At 39.8% G+C, this 25,150-nt stretch overlaps 1 protein-coding gene across 1 annotated transcript in view; it reads left to right on the top strand.

Moving 5' to 3' along the window:
• FTO (fat mass and obesity associated) overlaps window positions 1–25,150 on the top strand; it is a 387,563-nt gene that overhangs the window by 87,648 nt on the left and 274,765 nt on the right. Inside the window, 1 exon segment of the mRNA NM_001112692.1 lies at window positions 18,234–18,311. Within this exon segment, the coding sequence (NP_001106162.1) occupies window positions 18,234–18,311 (78 nt within the window).

The raw sequence follows: 25,150 nt of genomic DNA, 5'->3' as shown, positions 1-25,150 counted from the left end.
GTTCTTCAGGAAGTTTGGTAGGGAAAGAAAGAATGCATTGGGATGGTAGCTGGGGTGGGAAATAGGAAGAGACAAGCAAGTGTTTAACTAATTAATTACAAATTAATTAACAATTAATTTGTTAAGGCGACAGGATTTTTTTTGTATGACCCAGTCATACACACACACACGCATATGTATATATTCTTTTTCTCACATTATCTTCCATCACGTTCCATCACAAGTGACTAGATATAGTTCCCTGTGCTATACAGCAAGATCTCATTGCTTATCCATTCCAAATGCAATATTTTGCATCTGTTAACCCCAGACTCCCAGTCCATCCCACTCTGTCCTCCTCCCCCTTGGCAACAAGTCTGTTCTCCACATTCGTGAGTTTCTTTTCTATGGAGAAGTTCATTTGTGCCATATATTAGATTCCAGATATAAATGATATCATATGGTATTTGTCTTTCTCTTTCTGACTTACTTCACTTGGTATGAGAGTCTCTGGTTCCATCCATGCTGCTGCAGATGGCATTATTTTGTTCTTTTTTATGGCTGAGTAGTATTCCATTGTGTATATATACCACATCTTCTGAATTCATTCATCTGCTGATAGTCATAAAAATGGCATACTACCCAAAGCAATCTACAGATTCAATGCAATCACTATCAAATTACCCATGACATTTTCATAGAACTATGACAAACAATCCAAAAATTTATATGGAACAATAAAAGACTCAGAATTGCCTAAGCAATCCTGAGGAACAAAAACCAAGCAGAAGGCATAACTCTCCCAGACTTCAGGCAACCCATTTATTTATTTGTCTTTTTGCCATTTTCTTGGGCCGCTCCCACGGCATATGGAGGTTCCCAGGCTAGGGGTCTAATTGGAGCTGTGGCTGCCAGCCTACACCAGAGCCACAGCAACACAGGATCCGAGCCGTGTCTGCGACCTACACCACAGCTTACAGCAATGCCGGATCGTTAACCCACTGAGCAAGGGCAGGGATCGAACCCGCAACCTCATGGTTCCTAGTTGGATTCGTTAACCACTGCGCCACGACGGGAACTCCCAGGCAACCCATTTAATTCAATCTTCATAACAACCTTGTGAGGTAGGTATGATTACTGTATCTATTTATAGATGGGGAAACTGAGGCACAGAGAGATTAAGTAACTTACTCAAGATCATGCAGCTAGTAATTGGCAGGGGCAAAGTTTGAACCAATAAGGTCTGGAACCTCTGCTCTTAACCATTATTTTAGGCCGTGCCTGCCACCTTTTTTGTCTTGTATTTGGAAGGTACTTAAAGAATTACCTGTATGTCTGAAGTTAAAATCTGAATAACTAAGTGGGAAGACTGGTCCTCTGCTTATTATATGTCAAATTGGAGTTTTATATGTTATAGCACAATGAAATTAGCACATGTGATGATTAGGTTAGGTTGCCAGCCTTAGCATTTTTTGCAGAAAAAGAATAACTTCATTAGAATTATTATTTCCTTTTTATCCAACAAGCCAGCAGTGGTAATTTTTCACTAGAGATGTAATTGAAAAAGGAAACTTTCAAACATAAAATGCACATATTGAAATAAGATTCAAAATATGCCGCTGAGTTTATAGAGTTTTGCTCAATGCCTTGGTCGAGAAATTTTGGTAATAAAGAGTATGTATTGACTTTCCAGAATCCTGGGAATGGATAAATGAAAACAAAAAGAAATATCTACTTTGTATTATAGACATCTAAAATAGTTATTAAATAACTTATCCTTTCAGGTATTTTTTTTTGAACTTTTCATCCCCACTAGGCAAAACTAATAGTTGATATAGCTGTGTCAGCAGCTAAGGGATTTCTATTGTGGTTGTTGTTGTTCAGGTCATATTTCACATCTTATGTAATCCAGTTGTGGTGGCTACACAAGGGGAAGTGTTTAGTGTTTGATTATGCAGCATGCTGTGGAAACAGCAGAGAGCCAGAGAGGGACAGTGGAGAGCTAAGGATAATTAAATGGACAGTCACTGAGGTCACTTACTTATGTCTTTGCTGCAGCACCATGTACACTCTGCTTTCCCATGGCAGGTTGTTTGATCATGGTTTAGTGGTTAAAGCTTTGTAAAATTACCTAAAAGTCAAAATCCAACTAGTCTCAAGTGTTATTATTTACAGTTGGACTGCTGGCAGGACAGCCTTCAGTTTGATCAGACCAATGCTGGGCAAGACACATGGTGAAATCTCACGGAGCTCTATCCTCTGACCTTGGAATAGAACACCAAGGTATAAAATTTCCAGGGGAAAATTTCCCTGAAGATTGAAATATGATTGAGAAGGTTTGACTTTATTGTCTAAACATGTGTGGCCCACCGAAGAGTGTTTCTCCTCTTGGAAATGTGAGGGGTCCATTATGAGGTCCTTGGAGTAGAATGTAGGCAATGACGAGGTTTTAATTAATCTGGTATCTCTCTTTAATGGTTTGGAACGGTATTGCCCTTGCCCTTGCATTCATTTACAAAATCATGGGCAGTAGTTTGATTGTGGAGAAGACTCTTGAGTAAGTGATTGTCTCTGTTTGCAGCTGAACACTTGGAGGTGGTTCAAGGAAATTATAGTTTACAAGACAGTTACTCCATATGAAGTCAAAAGAATAGAGACGTCAAAAGAATAGAGAATTCTTCTAAGTCATTACCCCTGAGAAAAGAATCCAACCTTTTTATCAAAGATACTTATTGCTTTGATATTAATATTCTTCAAATGTGTAAACTGTCCTTCCCTGGAAGTTGCAGTCATTTCCCCAGGGAATCCCTGGCCTTTATTTCTCTTTGGATCCTGTTAGCTGCTTTGCATCATGGAAATTTTTCTCTTCAGGACGTTTTCTTTCCCTTTTAAAACTTGGGCTACATTTTTTTCTTTTTTCTTTTGGCCACATCTGCAGCATGTGGAAGTTCTTGGACCAGGAATTGAACCCACGCCACAGCAGCGACTCGAGCCACAGTGAAAACGCCAGATCCTTATTAACCTGTGGAGCCACCAAGGAGCTCTGAAACTTGGGCTACATTCTTAAAATTGACCGTTGTAGGTGTGAACTTATGATCAAGTTGGTGAGGAAATAGGTTTTGATATCAAATTACTATCCGAGAAGCTAGAATATATATTTTATACCTATGGTTTTACTTATTTGTAATAATTTCCCTTGAAAGAGTAATTTATGAGATCAAGGAAGGCTAACTTTGTGGACTGCTTGGCAAAGTTTGCTGTGTAGGGAAAGGTAGCGTGTAAGGGAGGATGTTTAAAAAGTGCTGTAAAATGTCGTGTTATAATTGATGCAAGAGAAGTGAACTCCACTAGTAATTAACTCAGTTGTTGAAGGGTGGTCATACAGAGTGGAGGAGAAATGAATTCTAATTAATCAGCTTGCATAAAACCCAGATTCATGTCTTCACATTTATGGATTCTTAGATTTAGAACAGCAAAAAAAAAAAAAAAAAAAAAGAAAAGAAAAAAAAGGACAAGGCCATGAAAAAGCATTTCACAAAAGCGCTTTTGCAAAAGACAATTGGTGTATGAAAAGTTACTCAACCTGAGTAACAAAGAAATATAGATTAGAATGGGACTTTTTTCATTTTTCCGCTTGCTAAAGATTTAAAAGTTTGATAGTAAGTGGTATTTGAGTATTTGAAGAATGGGTATTGTCTGTTGATGAGATGAAGTGGTTACTGTTTTTTTTCCTGTAGGGCAGTTTCACAATGTGAATCAAGAGGTTTTAAAAGAGCATACCTTTTGACCTAGTGAAGCTCTGGCTAAGACTTTTTGATCATCAAGAAATCATCTCTGCTTTCTTGTTAAATGGTGCCGTGAAGCTCACAGTTTGTGTTGCCTTCTGCTCCAAACACCTGTCAATAACAGATAACACGTTAAAAGAATGAAAGTTAATAAAAGAGTCATAGCTGGGCTTCCAGGGAAGACATTGTAGTGGACCAGATAGAGAATAATACCTAAAGGGATAAGCTGGGTTGACACTGTGGTCCTGCAAGGACTTCTGGAGTGGAAACAGAATGGGAATTCAGGTCCTCTGGGGTAATAGAGACTAAGGTTTACCCTTTGAGATGGGACCTGAACTAGGCTTACTGTGTGAAGCCAGGAGAGGAGTGAAATTGTACTTCTCATAAAAGGAGACTGAAAATGGACCATGTGAGGAGCATAGCCTATACAGAGCTATGGGTTTTGAGGGGCAGAAAAGACCGTGAAGAGTAGAGGACAAATCGAATTGGACTGGTTGATTGTGGAGGAAAGAGAGAGATTGTGATGCTCCAAGTCCCCATCCTGTGAGGCTTGGTCCTGGCCTGGGGGTACAGGGATCCTTGTGGAGGAAACTGCTGAACCATCCACCCTGGAGGCTACAGGTGAGCACCTGCGAGAGAGGAGGGGAAAAAAGGAGGAAAAAAGTAAAGACAAAAAAGCTATCCACGGGAGTTCCCGTTGCGGCGCAGTGGTTAACGAATCTGACTAGGAACCATGAGGTGGCGGGTTCGATCCCTGGCCTTGCTCAGTGGGTTAAGGATCCAGCGTTGCCATGAGCTGTGGTGTATGTAGGTCGCAGACATGGTTCGGATCCTGTGTTGCTATGGCTGTGGTGTAGGCCGGCAGCTGAAGCTCTGATTCGACCCCTAGCTTGGGAACGTCCATATTGCCGCAGGAGTGGCCCTAGAAAAAGGCAAAAAAAAGACCAAAAAAAAAAAAAAAAAGCTATCCACTCAGAATTAGCCTTCAAAACAAAATACCAAAATGCTCGAAGAAAAGCGTAATTAAAAAAGAAAACAAGTGCAAATAGGATTAACAATGTGAGTGAAAATTCATTCTGGATGAGATTAATTTCATAAAAAAGTCAGCCAAAAGCTGAAACAGTCATGTTCAAGAAATTCAAAGGGATGAGAAAAGGCATCACATGGATAAAAATGAAATTTAAAAATGCCCCCAGGAGTTCCCATTGTGGCACCCTGGAAACGAATCCAACTGGTATCCATGAGGATGTGGGTTTGATCCCTGGCCTTGATCACTGGGTTGGGGATCTGGCATTGCCATGAGCTGTGGTGTAGGTTGCAGGCTCGGCTTGGATTCTGTGTTGCTGTGGTTGTGGTGTAGGCCGACCGCTACAGCTCCAACTGGACTCCTAGCCTAGAAACCTCCATGTGCCATGGGTGTGGCACTGAAAAGCAGGAAAAAAAAAAAAAAAAAAAAAGCCCCTAAATATGCAGAAATGGAGAAGGAACAGCTTTACATGAAAAAGAGCAAGTTACAAATTTTAGAAATGAAACGTATCATCATAGAAATAATAAACTCAATAGATGAGGTGAACTTTAGATCCCACTTAGAGTTTTACTGAATCTTTTTTTTCTTAGTAAGTGAAATATTTGTCAATTTAGCTTGTCTTTTAAAAAAATTAGTTCTGGAGTTCCCGTCGTGGCTCAGTGGTTAACAGATCCAACTAGGAACAATGAGGTTGCCAGTTCGATCCCTGGCCTTGCTCAGTGGGTTAAGGATCTGGCGTTGCCATGAGCTGTGGTGTAGATGGCAGAGTCTTGGATCCTGTGTTGCTGTGGCTGTGGTGGAGGCTGGTGGCTACAGCTCCGATTAGATACCTAACCTGGGAACCTCCATATGCCCGGGTGTAGCCCTAGAAAAGACAAAAAGACCAAAAAGACCAAAAAAAAAAAAAAAATCAGTTCTTAGTTTTGTTGATTTAGAAACTCCCCCCCCCCCTCTGGACTCTCATTTATTTCTGCTCTAATCTTGGTTATTCCCTTCTTTTTGCTAAGTTGGGCTTAGTTCTTTTTCTAACTCCTTTAGGGGTAAAGTTAGGTTGTTTATTAGAGATAGTTCTGTTTTCTTAATAAGTGTTAATTACTATAAACTTCTTTCTCAGAACTGCTTCTGCTGCATCCCTAAGTTTTGGTATGTTGAGTTTCCATTTTTGTTTGTTTCAAGATGTTTAAAATTTTTTAGCTTCTTTGACCTATTTGCTGTCCAGGGGTCTGTTTTTTAATTTGTACATATGGGTGTATTTTTCAGTTTTCCTTCTGTTTCTTACCATTGTAGTTGAGAAAGATACTTGGTATGATTTCAGTCTTTTTAAATTAGCTAAGACTTGTTTTATGGCCTAACATAAACCTGTCCTGTCTCTGTGCCCTTGAGAAGAATGTGTATTCTGCTGCTACTGGATAGAATGCTCTGTAAATGTTTATGAAGTCTGTTGGGTTTACAGTATAGTTCAACTCCAGCGTTTTCTTATTGAATTATGGTCTGGATAATCTATTGTTGAATGTGAGGTACTGAAGTCCCCACTATTTTTTTTTTTGAAATTTCATTTTTATATTTTTTACAGAATAAAATACATATATTTAAGCACATTACATTCACACAGATTATTATATCATGGATCTTAAGAAACAGATTAAGTGACTCTGGAGAACTGGAATGGAAAATATGCTGAGACAAATAGGAAATTTATTCTATACTTTATCCCATTTTGTATGGCTTTCATCTTTACTATTTAGTATTATCTATTACATTTCAATTTTTCTTTAAAAATTTGCATTATATTGAAATTGTGTATATTATGCAACTAAAATTTATAAAGAAGAAAGCCTTATATACCATTAAATATTTTATATAGCATAATAAAAAGAATAACTTAACTGGTAAGAATAACAAAAATAATACACCCCCTGAAAATAAGTAAAATATAAAATGCATAAATTGGTTAAAAAACAGTGTAAGTATATAAATATGTCCTCACAATTTGTTACATCTTATTGATTCTTCAATATAGGCATTACACCATTCTAGGTGATGTGATAAACAAGACATTTAGACCTTACATTGTACCATGGAGAGAAGTGGTTATTAATAATACAATTGTAGAACTGTATTATTTAATTGTACAGTTGCATTATTTAATTATAATTATCATAAATTCTTTGATGGAGAGAAAATCAGAATCAGATGTAAGAAGACTTCAGCATTCCAAGAATGATGCCATATGACCCCCTTCATGGTAGATTATGCACTTATTTACTATGAGATATATTTCTTCTCCAGAGATTTCTTGTTTGTGTATCAATTGTAGATTTTTGGTTTGCAGTTATTCTGAAGTTTTGATATGAGTCTATATGTATATGAGATTGTTTTAAGTTGTTCTCTTAATTGTAAGTGCATCTCCAGTGTCCTGCATTTGTACCCACCTCTTCTCATGATTTCTGATTTTGGTGGTATAATTGTGCATGGATGATTTCATATCTTTACTGTATATATACCTTTACTGGTGAGCCTTGTCATTTGTGGAATTTTGTTTCCTGTTGCTGTCTTTTCTTTTCTGCCTAGAGAAGTTCCTTTAGTATTTGTTGTAAGGCTGGTTTAGTGTTGCTGAATTCTCTCAGCTTTTGCTTATCTGTGAAGGTTTTGATTTCTCAACAAATCTGAATGAGAGCCTTGCTGGGTAAAGTAATCTTGGTTGGAGGTTTTTTCCTTTCATCACGTTAAGTATATCATGCCACTCTCTTCTGGCCTGCAGAGTTTCTGCTGAAAAATCTGCTGATAACCTTATTGGGGTTCCCTTGTATGTTACTTGTTTCTTTTCCCTAGCTGCTTTGAGGATTTTCTCTTTGTCTTTGATTTTGGTCAGTTTGATTAATATGTGTCTTGGTGTATTCCTCCTTGGGTTTATTTTATATGGTACTCGTTGTGCTTCCTGGATTTGAGTGAGTGGTTTCTTTCCCATGTGAGGGAAGTTTTCAGCTATTATCTCTTGGAATATTTTTTCTGTCCCCTTCTCTCTCTCTTCTCCTTCTGGTACCCCTATAATGCAGATGTTGGTGCATTTAATGTTGTCCCAGAGTTCTCTGAGACTCTCTTCATTTCTTTTCAATCTTTTTTCTCTTTTCTGTTCTGTATCCATAATTTCCACTAATCTGTCCTCCACCTCTTTTATTCGTTCTTCTGCCTCCTGTATTCTGCTGTTAGCTGCCTCTAGTGAATTTTTTATTTCAGTTATTGTATTTTGCATCTCTTCTTGTTTAAGTTTTATATCTTGTATCTCTTTGGTCAGTGTTTCCTGTAAGTTATCCGTCTTTGCCTCCAGTTTATTTCCAATGTTTTGCATCACCTTCAGCATCAGCAATCTAAAGTCTTTTTCTTGGAGGCTGAGAATCTCCTCATCGCTTAGCTGATTTTCTGGGGTTTTTCCTTTCTCCCTCATCTGAGTTATAGTCCTCTGTCTTTTCATTTTTATAGGTTTTTGGTGTAGTTACCTTTTTACAGATAATAGAGTTGTAGCCTCTCATACTTCTGGTGTCTGCCCCCCTTGTGGCTGAAGTCAGTATGGGGGCTTGGTGTAGGCTTCCTGATGGGAGGGGCTGATGCCTGCCCCCTGGTAGGTGGAGCTGATTCTAATCCCTCTGGTGGGTGGGGCTTAGTCTCTGGATAGGATTAGGGGCAGCTGTGGCCTGAGGGGTCTTTAGGCAGCCTGTTTACTGAGGGGTGAACTGTGATCCCACCTGGATTGTTGTTTGCCTGGGGCTTCTCAGCACTGACTGATGGATAGGGCCAGATTTTCCCAAAATGGCCACCTCCAGAGAAAGGCACAGCTGCTGAATATTCCTGAGAGCTTTGCTTTCAATGTCCGTCCCTCACAACAAGCCACATTCACCCGTTTTCCCAGGATGTCCTCCAAGAACTGCAGTCAGGTTTGACCCAGATTCCTATGGAGACCTCGATCTGCCCTGGGACCCAGTGCACGTGAAAGTCCGTGTGTGCCTTTTAAGAATGGGGTCTCCGTTTCCCCCAGTCCTGTGGAGCTCCTGTGCACAAGCCCCACTGGCCTTCAATGCCAGATGCTCCAGGGCTCTTTCTCCCACTGCCAGTTCCCTGCATGCGAGGATTTGATGTGGGGCTCAGAACTCTCACTCCTGTAGGTGAGTTCTGTGAACCAGTTAGTTTTCAGTCTGTGGAGCTTCCCACCCTGGAGGTATGGGGTTGTTTATATCGTGAAATCGCCCCTCCTACCTCTTGATGTGGCCTCCTCTTTTTCTTCTGGAGTAGCGTATCTTTTTTAAGCTTTCTGGTCCATTTGGGTTGAGATTGCTCAGCCTTTAGTTGTGAATTTTGTTGTTTTTAGGAGAGAAGTTGAGCTCCAGTCCTTCTATTCTGCCATCTTAATCCTCTCCCCCCACAACACTATTTTTGACTTTTCTGTTTTTCTCTTCATATCTATTAGTATAGCTGACCTTTGAGCCATATGGGTTTGAACTGCACAGGTCTACTTTTACATAGATTTTTTTCAATATATACAGTCAGCCCTCTATAGCCACAGGTTCTGCATCCACAGATTCAACCAGTCATGGCTCCATTACTGTATTTGTGATCTGCAGTTGGTTGAATCCGTGGATATGGAACCCATGGATACAGAGGGCCAACTATGGGACTTGGGGATACTTGGATTTTGGTTTCTGAGATGGGTCCTGGAACCAGTCTCCTGTGGATACTAAGGGATGACTGCATTGGCTTATTATATTTAGATATTCCAATGTTGGGTGTATATATATATTCATGATTGTTATCTCCTCTTTATGAATTGACCCCTCTATCATTATATGATGATCTTTTTTATCTCATGTTGTTGCTTTGGAGTTAAAGTCTTTTTTCATTAAGTATATTTACGCCTGCTCTCTTTTAGTTTCTGCTTGCATAGAGTATCTTTTCCCATCCTTTTACTTTGTGTGTTTTTAAATCTTAAGTGAATCTCTGTAGGCAGCATAAAGTTGTGTATTTTTTTTTTTTTAACAGTCCTTTCAGCCACTCTGTGTCTTTGTTTGGAGAATTTAATCCATTTACCCTAAGAATGATTATTAACAGGAAGGGACTTACATCATCTTTTGATTGTTTTGTGGCTGTTTTGTAGTTCCTTTGTTCTTTTCTTCCTGTCTTGCTGTCTTCCTTTGTGAATTGATGATTTTCTGTAATGGTGATTCCCTTTAATTTCTGTAAAGGATTCCCTTCTCTTTAGTTTTGTGTTTCTACTGTAGGTTTTGGCTTTATGGTTCACATGAGGCTTACATAAAACATCTTGTAGGAGTTCGTATTGTGACTCAGCAGGTTAAGGACCCACCATTGTCTCTGCGAGGATGTGGGTTCCATCCCTGGCCTTGTTCAGTGGGTTAAGGATCCTACATTGCTGCAAGCTATGGTGTAGGTTGCAGATGTGGCTTGGATCCATTATTGCTGTGGCTGTGGTGTAGGCAGGCAGCTGCAGCTCTGATTTGACCCCTAGCCTGGGAACCTCCATATGCCACAGGTACGGTCCTATAAAAGAAAAAAAAAAAACATAGCTGTAACAATCTTTCTTATGCTGATAACTTATCTTCAGTCGCATACAGAAACTACCCTTGGATTCCTCACCTTTTATGTTTCTGATGTCATAATAACTTCTCTTTATATTGTTTATTCATTAATAAATTATTGTAGCTATAGTTTTAAAAATATTTTTATTTTTTACTGAACTATTTTAGTCTGTTTAGTAGAGATAAGTGGCTAGCACATCATCATTTTACAATGTTAGAGTTCTAAATTTTACTCTTTACCAGTGTGTTGTATATTTTTGTGTTACTAATTTAGTGTCCTTTTATTTCAGCTTAAAGAGTTCGTTTCAGCATTTCTTGTAAAGTAGATCTAGTGAAGGTGAATTTCTTCAGCATTTGTTTGTCTGGGAAAGTCTTTATTTTTTGTCCATTTTTGAAGGACAACTTTGCCAGATAAAATATTCTTGGTATTCTTGGTTGGCCGTTTTTTTTTTTTTTTTTTTTTTCTTTCAGTTCCTTGAATATATCATCCCACTCTCTCCTGGTCTATAAAGTTTCTATTGAGAAATCCAACAGCTTTGTGGGTGCTTCTTTCTAGGTTATAGGCTTCTCTTGTTGCTTTTAAGATTTCTCTCTTTGTCTTTGATTTTTGACAGTTTTGCTATAATTTTTTTCTTTTTCTTTTTAGAGCTGCACCCAAGCATATGGAAGTTCTGAGGCCAGGGGTCCAACAGGAGCTCCAGATGTCAGCCTACACCACAGCCATAGCAATGTGGATCTGAGCTGCATTGCATCCTACACCACAGCTCACGGCAATGCTGGATCCTTAAGCCACTGAGCAAGGCAGGGTTGAACTGGCATCCTCAGGGATACCAGTGGGGTTCATAAGCCATTGAGCCACAGTGGGAACTCCCTGTTATAATTCATTTTGAGTTAGATCTTTTGAGTTGAATTTGTTTGGGGACCTATGAGCATTATGAATTTGGATGGCCAAGTCCATCCCTATTTGGGAAGTTCTCAGATATTTTTTCTTTAAATATACTTTCAGCCCCTTCTCCTCTTTGCCTCCTTGGACTCCATTTTGTTTGTGAATTGTTTCCCTAACTTCTTTGAATTGTCTTTCTGTGTGTTCTTGTAGCTTGTTGACCTTTCTTAAATCGACTATTTTGAATTCTTTATTGGGCAAATCAGAGATCTCCATGTCTTTGGAGACAGGTATTGGGAAATTATTGCTTTCCTTTGATGGTGTCATATTTCCTTGATTTTTCATGTTCCTTGAAGTTTTATACTGCTGTCTTGCACTTGAAGTAGGATTCATCTCCTTTTTTGCTCTGAGATCTGTTTTGTCTGATATCAATATAGCTACTTCAATTTTCTTTTGGTCAGAATTACATTGATAAATATTATTTATCCTTTTAGTTTAAAAAGTCTTTTTTATCATAAAATTTTCATAACATAAAATTACTCTTTTGACCATTTTAAAGCATGCAGTTGTATAGCATTAAGTACATTCACATTGTTGTACCCATCCTTTTACTTTTAACCTATTTGTTTCTTTATATTTGAAGTAAATTTCTTACAGGCAGTTTATAGTTGGATATTGATTTTTAAAATTTAATCTGACAGTCTTCCTTTTAATTGAATCATTTGGACTATTTTCATTAAATTTCCCCTGTAGTTACCATATCTGATGCTTTTCATTCCCTTGTGAAGACTCAGATTTGTTTAGTGTCATTTTCTTTCTACCTAATAGTCTTCTTTTGTCATTTCCTAGAGTGAAGTTATGCTGTTGTTGGATTTCTACTTTTCTACTTCTGAAAAAGAATTTAGTTTGCCTTGGGGGGTGTGTGTGTGTGTGTGTGTGTGTGTGTGTGTGTGTGTGGGATGACAAAATATTTTGTGTTTTTTAAAAATTTTATTTTTATCAGAGTACAGTTATACCACTCAACCATAGAAAAGAACAAAATATTTTGCCTTGTTTTTGGAAGATATTTTGGCATGGGATAGAAACCTAATTTGGCAACTTTTTTTTTCTCTCGGTTCATTCAGAATGTTTCTTCTCTGTCTTCTGGGTCACATGGTTTCAACAAGATATTTCATGTTATGATCGGTTCCTTTGTACCTACTCTTTATATTTCTCTGATTGCTTTTAAGATTTTCTCTTTTATACTGATATTAAGTAATTTGATTACATTGTGCCTTGGTGTTATTTCCTTATGGCGTGTGTGTGTGTGTGTGTGTGTGTGTGTGTGTGTGCGCGCACGTGGTGTGTGGAGTTATTTGAACAACCTGAATCTGTAGATTTATATTTTTCATCAGTCTGGAAAATTCTTGGCTAGTATTTTTCTTTTTGCCATTCTGTCTCCTCTTCTTTGGTGACTCTAATCATATGTATTAATAAACTAATAATTAAAGACATCCTGCGTCCTCATTGACACTCTGATAATTATTTTTTGCCTGTGTTTCCTTTTGGATAATTTTCATTGCTGTATCTTCACGTTCACTATTCTTTTCTTTGGTTGTATCTAATCTGCTTTGAATCTTAGCCAATATATATTTCATCTCAGACATGGTGGTTTTCCTGTTTGGAAGTTGGATTTAATTTTATTTATTTCTTTTTCTCTATTAACATGTCAGTCTTTCCCTAACTTCTTGAAATTATGAACTATAGTTTTTAATGTGCTTGTCTGCTATAATTATACCATCTCTGTCATTTTGGAGCCAGTTCCAACTGATTGATTTTCCTCTTCATTATCAGTCATATTATCTTGCCTTATAGCCTTGTCTTTCTATCTATGTCTTATAGTGTGTGATTGATTTGATCCTTTCAGTCTTACTTTTAAGCTTTATTATGAAGGAATAGAGCAGTTGATCCAGGGCGTATTTTCTACCACTATTGAGACAGAGTACTCCTGAGAATTCTTCCTGATTTGTGGATTGTGAGGTTTTTTTTTTTTTTTTTTTACTCTGGCTGGATCTTTGGTCTACTGCAGCATAGGCTCACATTATTAGAAACTGAAGAAGAAATACTAAAAGGTGGAGTTACCATTATGTCTCAGCAGTAACAAATCTGACTAGGATCCATGAGGATGCAAGTTTGATCCCCAGCCTCACTCAGTGGATTAAGGATCCCACGTTGTCATGAGCTGTGGTGTAGGTCACAGATGCAGCTTGGATCTGGCGTTGCTGTGGTGTGGCATAGGCGAGCTATAGCTCCCGTTTGACCCCTAGCCTGGGAACTTCCATGTGCCATGGGTGCACCTTAAAAAAAAAAAAGACCGAAGAAAAAATCTTGAAAGCATTGTAGAGCTACCAAAGCAGCCAGGACTTAAGAGTCCAAAAGTAGTGGTTATAAGCATTGGTTTTAAATGGTAAAAATAAGATTGATTTTAATTAAATTATTTAAAATGATTGCATTTATATATGTTTTTTAAAGTGAAAAATTGAACAATTCTTGAAAGATCAGATTTCTCATGCCTCAGGCTTGTATGGTAGAGTACAGGAAATGAGATTATGAGTTGTGACCAGTAGTAATTTCTTGCCAGTCACTTAGTATTCTGGATGGGCCATTCTTTCTTCATCTGTCCTAAAATTTCACAATAACTTTTATTTTCATCACTGGTATAGTTAATCTAGGCTTTTTATATACATAAAATTTTATGGAGAGTTTTTATACAATTCTACTCTAGTTCACCCAGGCAAATTAATATCTGAATTTCTTAGGTCGTATTATCTATGTCATAAAGTATAATTTGATGGGTTACACCATTGGACTATTTATAGGTAATTCATAACTAGTAAATAAAACTGTCCTCAGAAAGGGTAAATGATGGTAGCAAGTGATTACCAAAGTGTATTGAGGGTTTTTCTTATGTGCTTAGCAATGTTCTTAGATCTCTCTATATACTGCTTCATTTATATGTCACAGGGAGATAAGAAACTAGTCCAAATCATATATCTAGGCTGGTAGAACTGCAGTTAGAACGAACAGTTCAGTTTCCTAGCTCATGCTTTATTATAGACCCCTCCCTCCATTTGAATGCCATTTTTCCAGTACCTGAATACTTTAAGGTTTATAAAATGCATGGAGATACGATTAATTTTCTTTAATCTTCACAATACCCTGTGAAACAGGGTTTTACAGTTGAGGAAACTGAGGTTTGGAGTGGTTGATTCAGGTGTGGTACCTCATCTGGGAAGTGATAGAGTTGGGATGCAAATTCTACTCTTCTCTCCAAATTCTGTTTTTTTTTTTTTCTTTTTTAATCATGCTGTATTTTCAGTGGGTATAGCAAAGCGAATGCTGTTTTATTGAAATAGGCTTTTTTTTCTTTTTAGAGAAAATATGGCATATCATATATGAAATATTTATTTATACTTCTTTTGGCTTAGCTGCTTCTCACTCATCTTTCTGGTATTAGGTTCGAGGTGTCTTCCTCAGAGAGGTTTTCTTTTCTTTCTTTTTTTTTTGGCCTTTTTGCCTTTTCTAGGGCCGCTTCCCCGGCATATGGAGGTTCCCAGGCTAGGGGTCTAATTGGGCTGTAGCTGCTGGCCTACGCCAGAGCCACAGCAATGCAGGATCCAAGCCACGTCTGTGACCTATACCACAGCTCACGGCAACGCCGGCTCCTTAACCCACTGAGCAAGGCCAGGGATTGAATCCACAATCTCATGGTTCCTAGTCGGATTTGTTAACCACTGTGCTGTGATGGGAACTCCTCAGGGAGGTTTTCCTTATTCACTCATGACCTGCTTAAAGACTGGGTCCTTAAACACTTAGGTCAGTTTTCCCACTTATTATTTGAAACCTTCAAGAAAACAGGTGATTATTTTTATACTAACATGCATAAGCCTTTATTTGTGATTGTGTTTTGATGACTCAGGCAACAAAATTAAATTTTCACTGAACCTTGCAAAATGGGATACATAGTTTAAAAATTATGTAGAATATGAAAAATGGATAAAGAATAAGAGCCGTCAGGAGTTCTCAGGTGGCCTCGTGGTTAAGGATTTGATGTTGTCACTGCTGTGGCTCAGATGCAGTCCCTGGTCTGGGAATTTTCTCGTGCTGCCGCTTGCTCTGCTTTGAAACTGTGCTCTTGCCCTCCTGAGTTTGAGAGGGCTTGTTTCTCCCTCGGCACGCCCAGAGCGACTTGGCCTTTTTATAAAACATTGTTAATTGTGAAGAAATGCATTATGGGAGTTCCCGTCGTGGCGCAATGGTTAGCGAATCCGACTAGGAACCATGAGGTTGCGGGTTCGGTCCCTGCCCTTGCTCAGTGGATTAACATCCGGCGTTGCCGTGAGCTGTGGTGTAGATTGCAGATGCTGCTCGGATCCCGCGTTGCTGTGGCTCTGGTGTAGGCTGGTGGCTACAGCTCTGATTCGACCCCTAGCCTGGGAACCTCCATATGCCGCAGGAGCGGCCCAAGAAATAGCCAAAAAAAAAAAAGAAATGCATTATGTTCATGAGCTACCATTTTAACCTAATAATCATCCCTGGTTGATTTCACCAAAGTACATATAACCAAACGTTCTTTTTAAGTTGGTGGGTATCGTTATTTATAATTGATCTGGTTAGTTCATTGGTAGAATTGCAAGTTGTGATGGTTGACGTACAGAGCAGATTTCATCCGTGTGGCCTTAAGTTTAGTGACTTCCCAACCCTGTTCTTTGATGTCTTAGAGAGATAACAATGCTCCCAGTATTAAAATTAAAATTCCCAGTGGAGGAAGACCACGTATAGTCTGCTTGCTCTGTGGTGGGAACATTCTTGTAGAATTTTATCCTTTCGATATGGCCTTCCAAGTTCTAATGCTTTATATCTATCTGCTACCCTGGACCTCAACTGAGCTAAGTAGTTATCTTAAATGGTAATAATTTAGCTGAACTATTAATTATAAACAGAATTTCAGCCTCCCTTGGCGCATGCTCATCTGTGGGACAGTCTCTTACTGTTTAATCTGGCAAGGCAGAATGTGTGATTCCTAATGAGAACCTGGACCTTTGTGCTCCTTTTTATCTACAGATTAGCTTTGTGGACTCTTCCTGAAGAGATTTTAAGGGTATTTGTAAGGTGGAGTGATTTCAAGGTCTGAGATATCATGCACATTTCAATTATTCAGAGCTTTTAACAGTGGGTTAAAACTTTTTTTTTTTGGGTCATTTAAATATTCTGTCTGTAGAAAGGACTTGTAAAAGATTCATAGGAAAATGCAGGCTTTCCTGAGCTTGAAGTGAAAACTGAGGCATAGATTTTGATTAAATTCTTGATGGAGCGTATAAATGTGCAAGTATAGGCGTGGAAATAGCATTAGTTCTTTCTATGTCCCCAATAATGGCTAATGTTGAAAACAGATCAACTCCTTAACCAATGATTTATCTAAACCAGTGATTTGTATTCATATTATAGGTCCTTCATAAAGGAAAACTCTTCATAGTTTAACTGGTTAGCCAATCTTAGTACAGATGAGAAAGTATCTTTAGACAAAAAGCTCTCTTAAATAAACAGACTACAATTTTGCTAGAGAGTAAAATTTATTCTTTTGCTGCTCTTAGGTAAACCAGTTGCTCTTGTTCTATTCCCTTTTTTCTTTATGTACTTTGGATAATTGTACAAAAGATCCAGAAACAAACTTGAGTTCTCCCCAAAAGAATGTTTGCTGTGGACTACTCTGTGATGGGGTGGTGAGAGAAGGCTGCCCAGAGATGGGGGAGGATAATACTCAGGCTCACCATGTCTGGTTGAGCAGGTTGTTCATTGCATAAACACAGTGCCCATGGAGCAGGTAATGGCTAAAATCTAATGTGCATTCTCCATGTCACACTGGGAAATAGGGCTGCATCGATCTAGAGTAAGGCACACTATTTTCTAATTCTTAGAAAAATGCCTCAGTGGCTGATAACAGACTGGCTATGCATTGTCTTGCAGTTTTACTTGAAAATCAATTGTTTCTGCCTTTTCTGTTTTTTTTTTTCTTTTAGAAAATTTCTATAGTACATGGATAATTTCTGTGTGTGTGTGTGTCTATATACGTACATATCCGCCAGTTATGTACCACACACAGACACACACATACATACACATCATATGTGCTTGGATATAAGGTCGGATATTCTTTGAAAAAAAAAAAATCCCTTAGAAGGAGGGGGCAGTCACCTTATATGTATTTATGTATTGGTTCCTTATAAAGTACTTTATAATATGGGGTCCTCTCTTAGTTACTTTGTTTGAACAGCACGGTACTCTTTGGAAGGTAGAGTATCTTGAAATGGCCTCAGGCAGTGCTAGTAAGATTTCTTCATCAAATTGGAAAAGAAGCAGAGATGCTCAACATCGATTTAGGAATTATTCTAGAGATAAACGATCACTTTAAAAAAGTAATTTGTAGGTGGATGTGACCTCAAATAAGTGTTTACAGGATGAATAAATACTCCAAACACCCCGGCGTTATGCATACAGGATACTTGTGGCTTGTTTGATGTTTCTAGTGATAGATCGGATTCAGAAACTGCTGTGTCTCAAGCAGGTTATACAGACAGGAAGACTTGTTCCGAAAAAACTATATCGAGTGACTCAAAAGGTGCCTCTCGTGATTGAAAAAAAAAGCTCCTGATGTTAAAGGTCCAAGTCAAGAGTGAAGCAAATTGCTTCATGAAATGCGAGAGCGGATAAAGTATTATTTCTACCTTAATATTTTTATGATGCATAATTTAAATGTGTGTAGTTAAATGAATACATTCTGTAGTTGACTTTCAACAAATTTCTCACTCGAAAAGTTCATACATTCAAGCTGGCTAAGTTTTGGGGGGTATTCTCTTACTGGAAAAATAGGCATTGTTTTCTGTTTTGGATCGTTTTATATTCAGTCACCTATAATCACCATTCTTTTTCAACAGAAACTGAGGCTTCTTGAAGAGCTGGAAGACACTTGGCTTCCTTATCTGACCCCCAAAGATGATGAATTCTATCAGCAGGTAAGGTCTTTTAATATTTTTGTCAATTTGCATTTTTTTTTTTTTCCTGATCGATGTTATTTTTACCTATGAAGCAAGCAACTGTGGTCTGGGGAGGTTTAATGAGAGGTGAAAGGGTCTGATTTGGTCCTCCAGTGACTCCTCCTCACTCCCAGAATATGTAAACTCCTGCACAATCTGCTTCCTGCTGTGAACTTAGTGCTTTAGCACAGCAGACTTTTTTCCCTACTTCCTTACCTCTGCTCATCCTGTTTCTTCTGCATGCGGTATTCTTTGGCCCCTTATCCTGTTGCCAGATGGTTCATTCTCCAAGGCTTCACTTAAACATCGCCATGCTTACGAACGTTTCTACGACCCACCTTACCTACAAGTAGAGTTGGTGGCCCTCTCTGCTGTGTGACGTGTACCTTGTAAGTGCCTCCGATGTGCCCATCACATTGTATTGCAGCGATGGGATTCTCTCTCTCTCTCTTCCTGAATTAGTCAGCACTCTTTCAATTACAAGCAGCAGGATCACACGCAAACTCACTGTGGCAAAAAAGAGAATTTACTGACTTCGATGTCAAGGAGTACGTGGCGGAATCCAGTTTCCAAAGAGGCCCTCTGATGACTGTTTTCCTCTGCTTCTTGGCCTGGCTTTTCTCTGTGTGACTTCCTGCTCTATAGGGTCTCACCTGACGGTACAGGAGAACTCTGCCAGGCCAGGGGGTGACGTGGTTTGTAGCCCATGGGATCTTAAAAGAAGCCAGTGATTGCTTTTGTCCTGGTTCTAATGCTCCCAGGCGTGGTCTCACTGGCCTGGTTTCAGTTATGTGCCAGCCAGTCATTGTGTTCAGAGGGGTGAGCTGCTCCTGTTTGTCTGGACTAGTTCATGCACCCACTTGTGGGGTAAGGTTGGAATATGCCCATTCCCAGTCCCACTGCGTGGGCTGTGACTCAGAGATGGATGGTTTTCCCAAAGGAAAATGGGAGCCCTGTGGAAGGAGAGGAAGGCATGCTGGGCAGGAAATAGTTCCATTTACCCTTCTTTGCCACTAAAATGCTAGTTCTCGGAGTGTAAGTATGGGGCCCCATCATCTTGGTTTCTTCCACACCCAGCATATGCTTGTCATGCATATACCGATTCGCAGTAACCATGGAGAGAAAGAGGAAGGGGTGACTTACCCATCCAGAGCCCAGGTCTCCTGACTGCCAGTGCCTCTCAGTTCCAGGGCATCGCCCGTCATCTCCGTTGTCCTTAGAACTTCACTACTTTTCACCTGATCAGTCCTTTTATGGATCGCTCTAGTTTTCCTCTTTCCCCTCTTTCCTAATTCTTCACTCGGCAGTATACCTTTTTGTTTGTGTGTTTTGTTTTAACAAAAAATCTGAGCCTCCTGCTTCAAAACCCATGGTGGCTGTCCGTTGCTGGGTTCCTGCATTTCCAGCCTCATCTCCCCTACTCCCTCACTTTTTTGCCCACATTGGATTTTGGCGGTACCTCCTCTGACTAGCTGTGCAGTTTTACATTTTGGGCCATCCTGCTACAACCCCTCTGTCTCCCTCCCTTGGTGAACTGGCTTACCTGGTAGTAACAGCTCACATGTCATCTCCTGTAGGATGCTTCCCTGACACTGTTGCAGCCCAGAGGGTTGTCTCTGCTCCCCCTCCTGTGCACCTGTAGTACTTCTTTGGTACCTGAATTATCCCAGGTAATGATTGCTTTGCAGACTCCTCTCCCTGGTCCTCCATACTGTATATAGCATCTGGTACCCACTGGTATTTAATAGTTTGCTTGAATGCATGAATGGATTAATGCATGCATTAGTGCATTTAAAAAGCAAGACATATGATAATATTTGGTGCGATTCAAATCGTATTTTACACACATGCCATCCTCCCTAGGGCGGTGGCCTCTAGAAAAATCTGCAGGATTTATACCGAAATGTTATAAGCTAGAATGGTAGAGTTTTCTCTTTGGAGCTTTTCTAGTTTTCCAATTATCTAACTAAACATGTATTCCTTTGTAATCAGGGAAAAAATAATTTTAAAAAAGTATCGGGAGTTCCCGTCGTGGCACAGTGGTTAACGAATCCGACTAGGAACCATGAGGTTGCGGGTTCGGTCCCTGCCCTTGCTCAGTGGGTTAATGATCCGGCGTTGCCGTGAGCTGTGGTGTAGGTCGCAGACGCGGCTGGGATCCCACATTGCTGTGGCTCTGGTGTAGGCCGGTGGCTACAGCTCCGATTGGACCCCTAGCCTGGGAACCTCCATAAGCCGCGGGAGCGGCCCAAGAAATAGCAAAAAAAAAAAAAAAAAAAAGTATCCTTGAAACAGGTCAACTCCCTCCAAATGCAACCAGTTCTTAAAACCATGCTAATAGTTTTATAGATGAAAGCTTTCTGGTACATGATAACACATGTTGTTGTATAGCAACTGTTGAGCCATTTCAGTTTTTAAAAAACATTGTAAATGTTTTAAAAAACATTTTAAAAAACACAATGTTGTGTCTTTTTCTACTGTGCATTAAAGTGACCCAGTCATATATATATATATATATATATATATATATACACACACACATATATATATATACTTTTTTTCTCATGTTCCGTCATGTTTTGTCATAAGAGATTGGATATACTTCCCTCTGCTATAGCGTTGGACCCCATTGCTTATCCATTATAAATGTAATAGTTTGCATCTACTAACCCCAAACTCCTAGTCCATCCCACTCTCTTCCCCTCCCCCTTGGCAACCATGAGTCCTCTATGTCAGTGAGTCTGTTTCTGTTTTGTAGATAGGTTCATTTGTGTCATATTTTAGATTCCACAGTAAGTGATATCCTATGGTATTTGTCTCTTTCTGACTTAGCTCATTTAGTATGAGAATCTCTAGTTGCATCCATGTTACCGCAAATGGCATTATTTTGGTCTTTTTTACGGCTGAATAGTATTTCATTGTGTCTATGTACCACATCTTAATTTATTCATCTGTTGATGGACATTTAGGTTGTTTCCATGTCTTGGCTATTGTGAACAGTGCTGCAGTGAACATAGGGGTACATGTATCTTTTTCAGTGAAAGTTTTGTCCAGATATGTGCTCATGAGTGGGATAGCTAGATCATATGGCAGTTCTATATTTAGTTTCCTGAGGAACCTCCATACTGTTTTCCAGAGTGGTTGTACCAATTTACATTCCCACCAACAGTGTAGGAGGGTTCCCTTTTCTCCATACACTCTCCAGTATTTATTTTTTATTTGTAGACTTATTAATCATGGCCATTCTGACCAGTGTGTTACCTCACTGTAGTTTTGATTTGCATTTCTCTAATAATTAGTGATGCTGAGCATTTTGTCATGTGCCTCCTGGCCATCCATATGTCTTCTTTGGAGAAATGTTTATTTAGGTCTTCTGCCCATTCTTCAATTGGGTTGTTTGCTTTCTTGTTGTTGAGTTGCATGAATTGTTTGTATATTTTGGAGGTGAAGCCCCCTTGTCAGTTGCATCATTTGCAACAATTCATTTCAGCTTTTGTATGGCTAAATAGTGCATGAAGAATTAAACGCCACAGTTAGCCCAGATACTCTGAGCCAGTCATATGCTGAGCCGCCAAAGGAGACTCCAAAGCAAACAGAACAGCTATCAAGGCTTCACTTTTATCTTGCTAAGACCCACAGCAAACCTGATACCAATATCTAATCACTTTAAGTGCATCATATAATAAGGAAGTGCTTCAACCAATCCTTAGTAAAGTAAATCTCTTCTCATCAAAGATGAAGTGAAAATACTTTTTAATGACACGAATAAATAGAAAGTCTAGACTTGACATTGGGTCCTTTAAACAGGTCCTAGCCACAGGAATGTCAACCCAGCTGCCAGTCATGAAAACAAGACTTTCTGCAGCCTCCATACCAGGTCTGTTTATTGACTCTTTCAGTGTGCCAGGGACTGTGCTCAGTGTTTTATGAACACTGTCACGTTTCATCCTCCCCCCCAGCAGCCTCATTCTGTTCCTTCCACAGATCTGTGGTCAGCAGCTACTCTTCTCCAGGCTTGGAGTGCTTAAGGTAGATACATACCATTATTCCTGGGTTTTTAAATTCATTTTTTATGTTTTTGCTTTTTCAGGGCCATACCTGAGGCACATGGAAGTTCCCGGGCTAGGGGTAGAATTGGAGGTGCAGCTGCCAGCCTACAGCACAGACACAGCAATGCAGGATCTGAGCCTCGCCTGTGACCTACACCACAGCTCAGGGCAACGCCAGATCTTTAACCCACTGAGCAAGGCCAGGAATCGAACCCGCATCCTTTTGGATCCTAGTCGGGATCATTAACCGCTGAGCCACAAAGGGAATTCGCAACCAGGACAGTCTTACTAGTCACTAGTGGGCATTCCTTGCGCCCACCCCAGTGCCAGCAGAATTGTGTTCCTACAAATACGGCAGACCGAGTACTCCTCGCTTTGTACATTTGGTTGGGTCTCTCTTGCCTCTAAGGTAAAGTTCAGACTCCTCGGCATATCCCACCAGGTCACGGACTGTATGGCCCGAGACTACCTCTCTGGTCTAGTCTCCGCCTGTTGCCTAACTCAGCATCCAGCCTCAAACACCTGTCACACAGACTTTCTTGCTACGTCTTGGCTCCGAGGTGCCCCTTCATCCTGTGATGCTTCCATGCCTGCTGTTCCCAGGGCCTCAGGTCCCCTCATCCCCTTTTCTGTCTGGCGAGTGTCTACTCACCTTACAGACCTTGCTTAAATACCCACTGTCCTGTGAAGATTACAGAAAATCCCACTTGGACAGCTTTCAGAATACGTTAACAACCTGCCTTCTCCTCGGTTCCTCTGCTGTGTCCACTTTGGCCAAAGCTCCCCCCAGCTCTTTCTCCAGTAATTGCAACTCCTCACTTCTGCCCTCACCTCCCATTTGTTTGAACACGGCGTCTGCGGTATTAAAACATAAATCAGGTCGTTAGACTTTCTTGCTCAAAGCCCTTTGATGGCTTCCCATCTTATTCAGAGGAGAAGCCTAGGCCATTGGCATCACTTAGAGAGCAGGACAAGATCCAGATCCCAGCGGCCTCCCTCCCTCCTCTCTGGCTTCTCCCCACCCCCTCCTCTTCCCACTCTGGCCTTCTTGCTCTTCCTAGAATAAACCAAGTACACTCTTGCCTCGAGGCCTTTGCACTTCATGTTGGCTCAGCCTGGCGCTCTCTTTTCCTCCCAGGTATCTGTAGGGCGTGTGTGCTCATTTCTTACCTTCCTAATGTCACCTTAGCAGAGGCCGTCCTGGGTAAAATAGCGACATTCCCCCACCCCCGCTGGCACGCCTATCCTGCTTATTTGGATTTGTTTTTCTCCATGGCACGTATCACCATCTCAAATACATCAATACATGGTAATACCACCATAGACAATTGAAAATTTGAAATAAATGTATTTTGCTAAATAAATAAGTAAATACTAAATAAATAAGTAAAACACTGCATATAGAATGAGCCACATATACTACATATGTATACCCATGAGCTCCCAGAGAACGTAGAGAAGTTTTGCTTTCTCTGTATTCCCAGCATCTGGTGCTTTGCAAGTAGTATGTGCTCAATAAATATGTGTTCAGTAAATAAGAATGTCCCAGACTTCCTCCCTAGGAATTCATTCCCTGCTCCCATAGTAGTGTATTCATACTTCTATTGTGAGAGGTCTTAGATTTCTAACTCCTGGTTCTTATTTCTGTTTATACTCTTAGACTATGAGATGGCTGTAAAATAGGACCTAACTTGTTTTTTATTATTATATCTATGGCACTTTATACAGTGTTCGGTACAAATGGACATTCAGTAAATTTAAATTTTTTTTTTTTTTTGCTTAAAAAAATTTTTTTTTAATTTTAGGGCCACACCTGTGGCATATGGAAAGTCCCCCCGGGGGTTGAATTGGAGCTACAGCTACTGGCCTAAACCACAGCCACAGCAACGCAGGATCTGAGCCGCATCTGTGACCCACACTACAGCTCATGGCAATGCTGGATCTCTGACCCACTGAGCGAGGCCAGGGATTGAACCCGCATCCTGTTGGATACTAATTGAATTTGTATCCCCTGCACCATCATGGGAACTCCTGATATTCAGTAAAATTTTAAATAAAAGAACCAAAAATGAGCTATCGCAGGAATGAATGCACACACGTTGTGTGTCACTTTGTAGCACACGACACGTTGTTGCAAGACTCCTTGTGGGAGCTGTAGCAGGGTCTGGGCAGTGACTTGAGAACAGCGCCTGCCTCCTTTGGGAGCCGGCTCAGCATCTTGCAGCTGGGGGCTGGGCCAAGTAAGTGTCTAGCTCCTTTGTCTTGGGATGGCTGCCAAGTCATAAGCAATTTACAGTGAAAATCATATAGAACATATTATGACTAATACAGTGTGAATTTCTGTGGAGTGCAAAATGTAAAGCACTAACCATCAAGATCTATTATCAGCCAGATTAGAAATATCCTCCTATGAAATCAGTTTCCTAGCACTTAAATACTGGGATCATTTGAAGATTTTAAATTTTGTTTCATTCTACTGAAGGTTGAGTTCCATTGGGCTTCATTTAGGTGGGTTTCCTGGAAACTGGTATCTTATTCATTTAGCACCGTGTCTGACTTCCCTGTGTGATGAAGTTCTTTCAGACTCATCCCTTGATATCAGAGGAAGAAGTAGAATTTTTATATAATGGTTTAAAATAGGTACTAAATAAAGCTTATTTTCCAGAGGACCTAACATTCTGTATCTTTTAGCCATTGATAAGGGCCTGGCATGCATGTACTTTATATCTAAAATATCTTTCCAGTCTACAAAAGAGAAATAGACTCACA

Source organism: Sus scrofa, chromosome 6, assembly GCF_000003025.6.
Source record: "Sus scrofa isolate TJ Tabasco breed Duroc chromosome 6, Sscrofa11.1, whole genome shotgun sequence".
NCBI lineage: Eukaryota > Metazoa > Chordata > Mammalia > Artiodactyla > Suidae > Sus > Sus scrofa.
The sequence above is the reverse complement of the archived record's forward strand: the minus strand, read 5'-3'. Positions and strand labels throughout refer to the sequence as shown.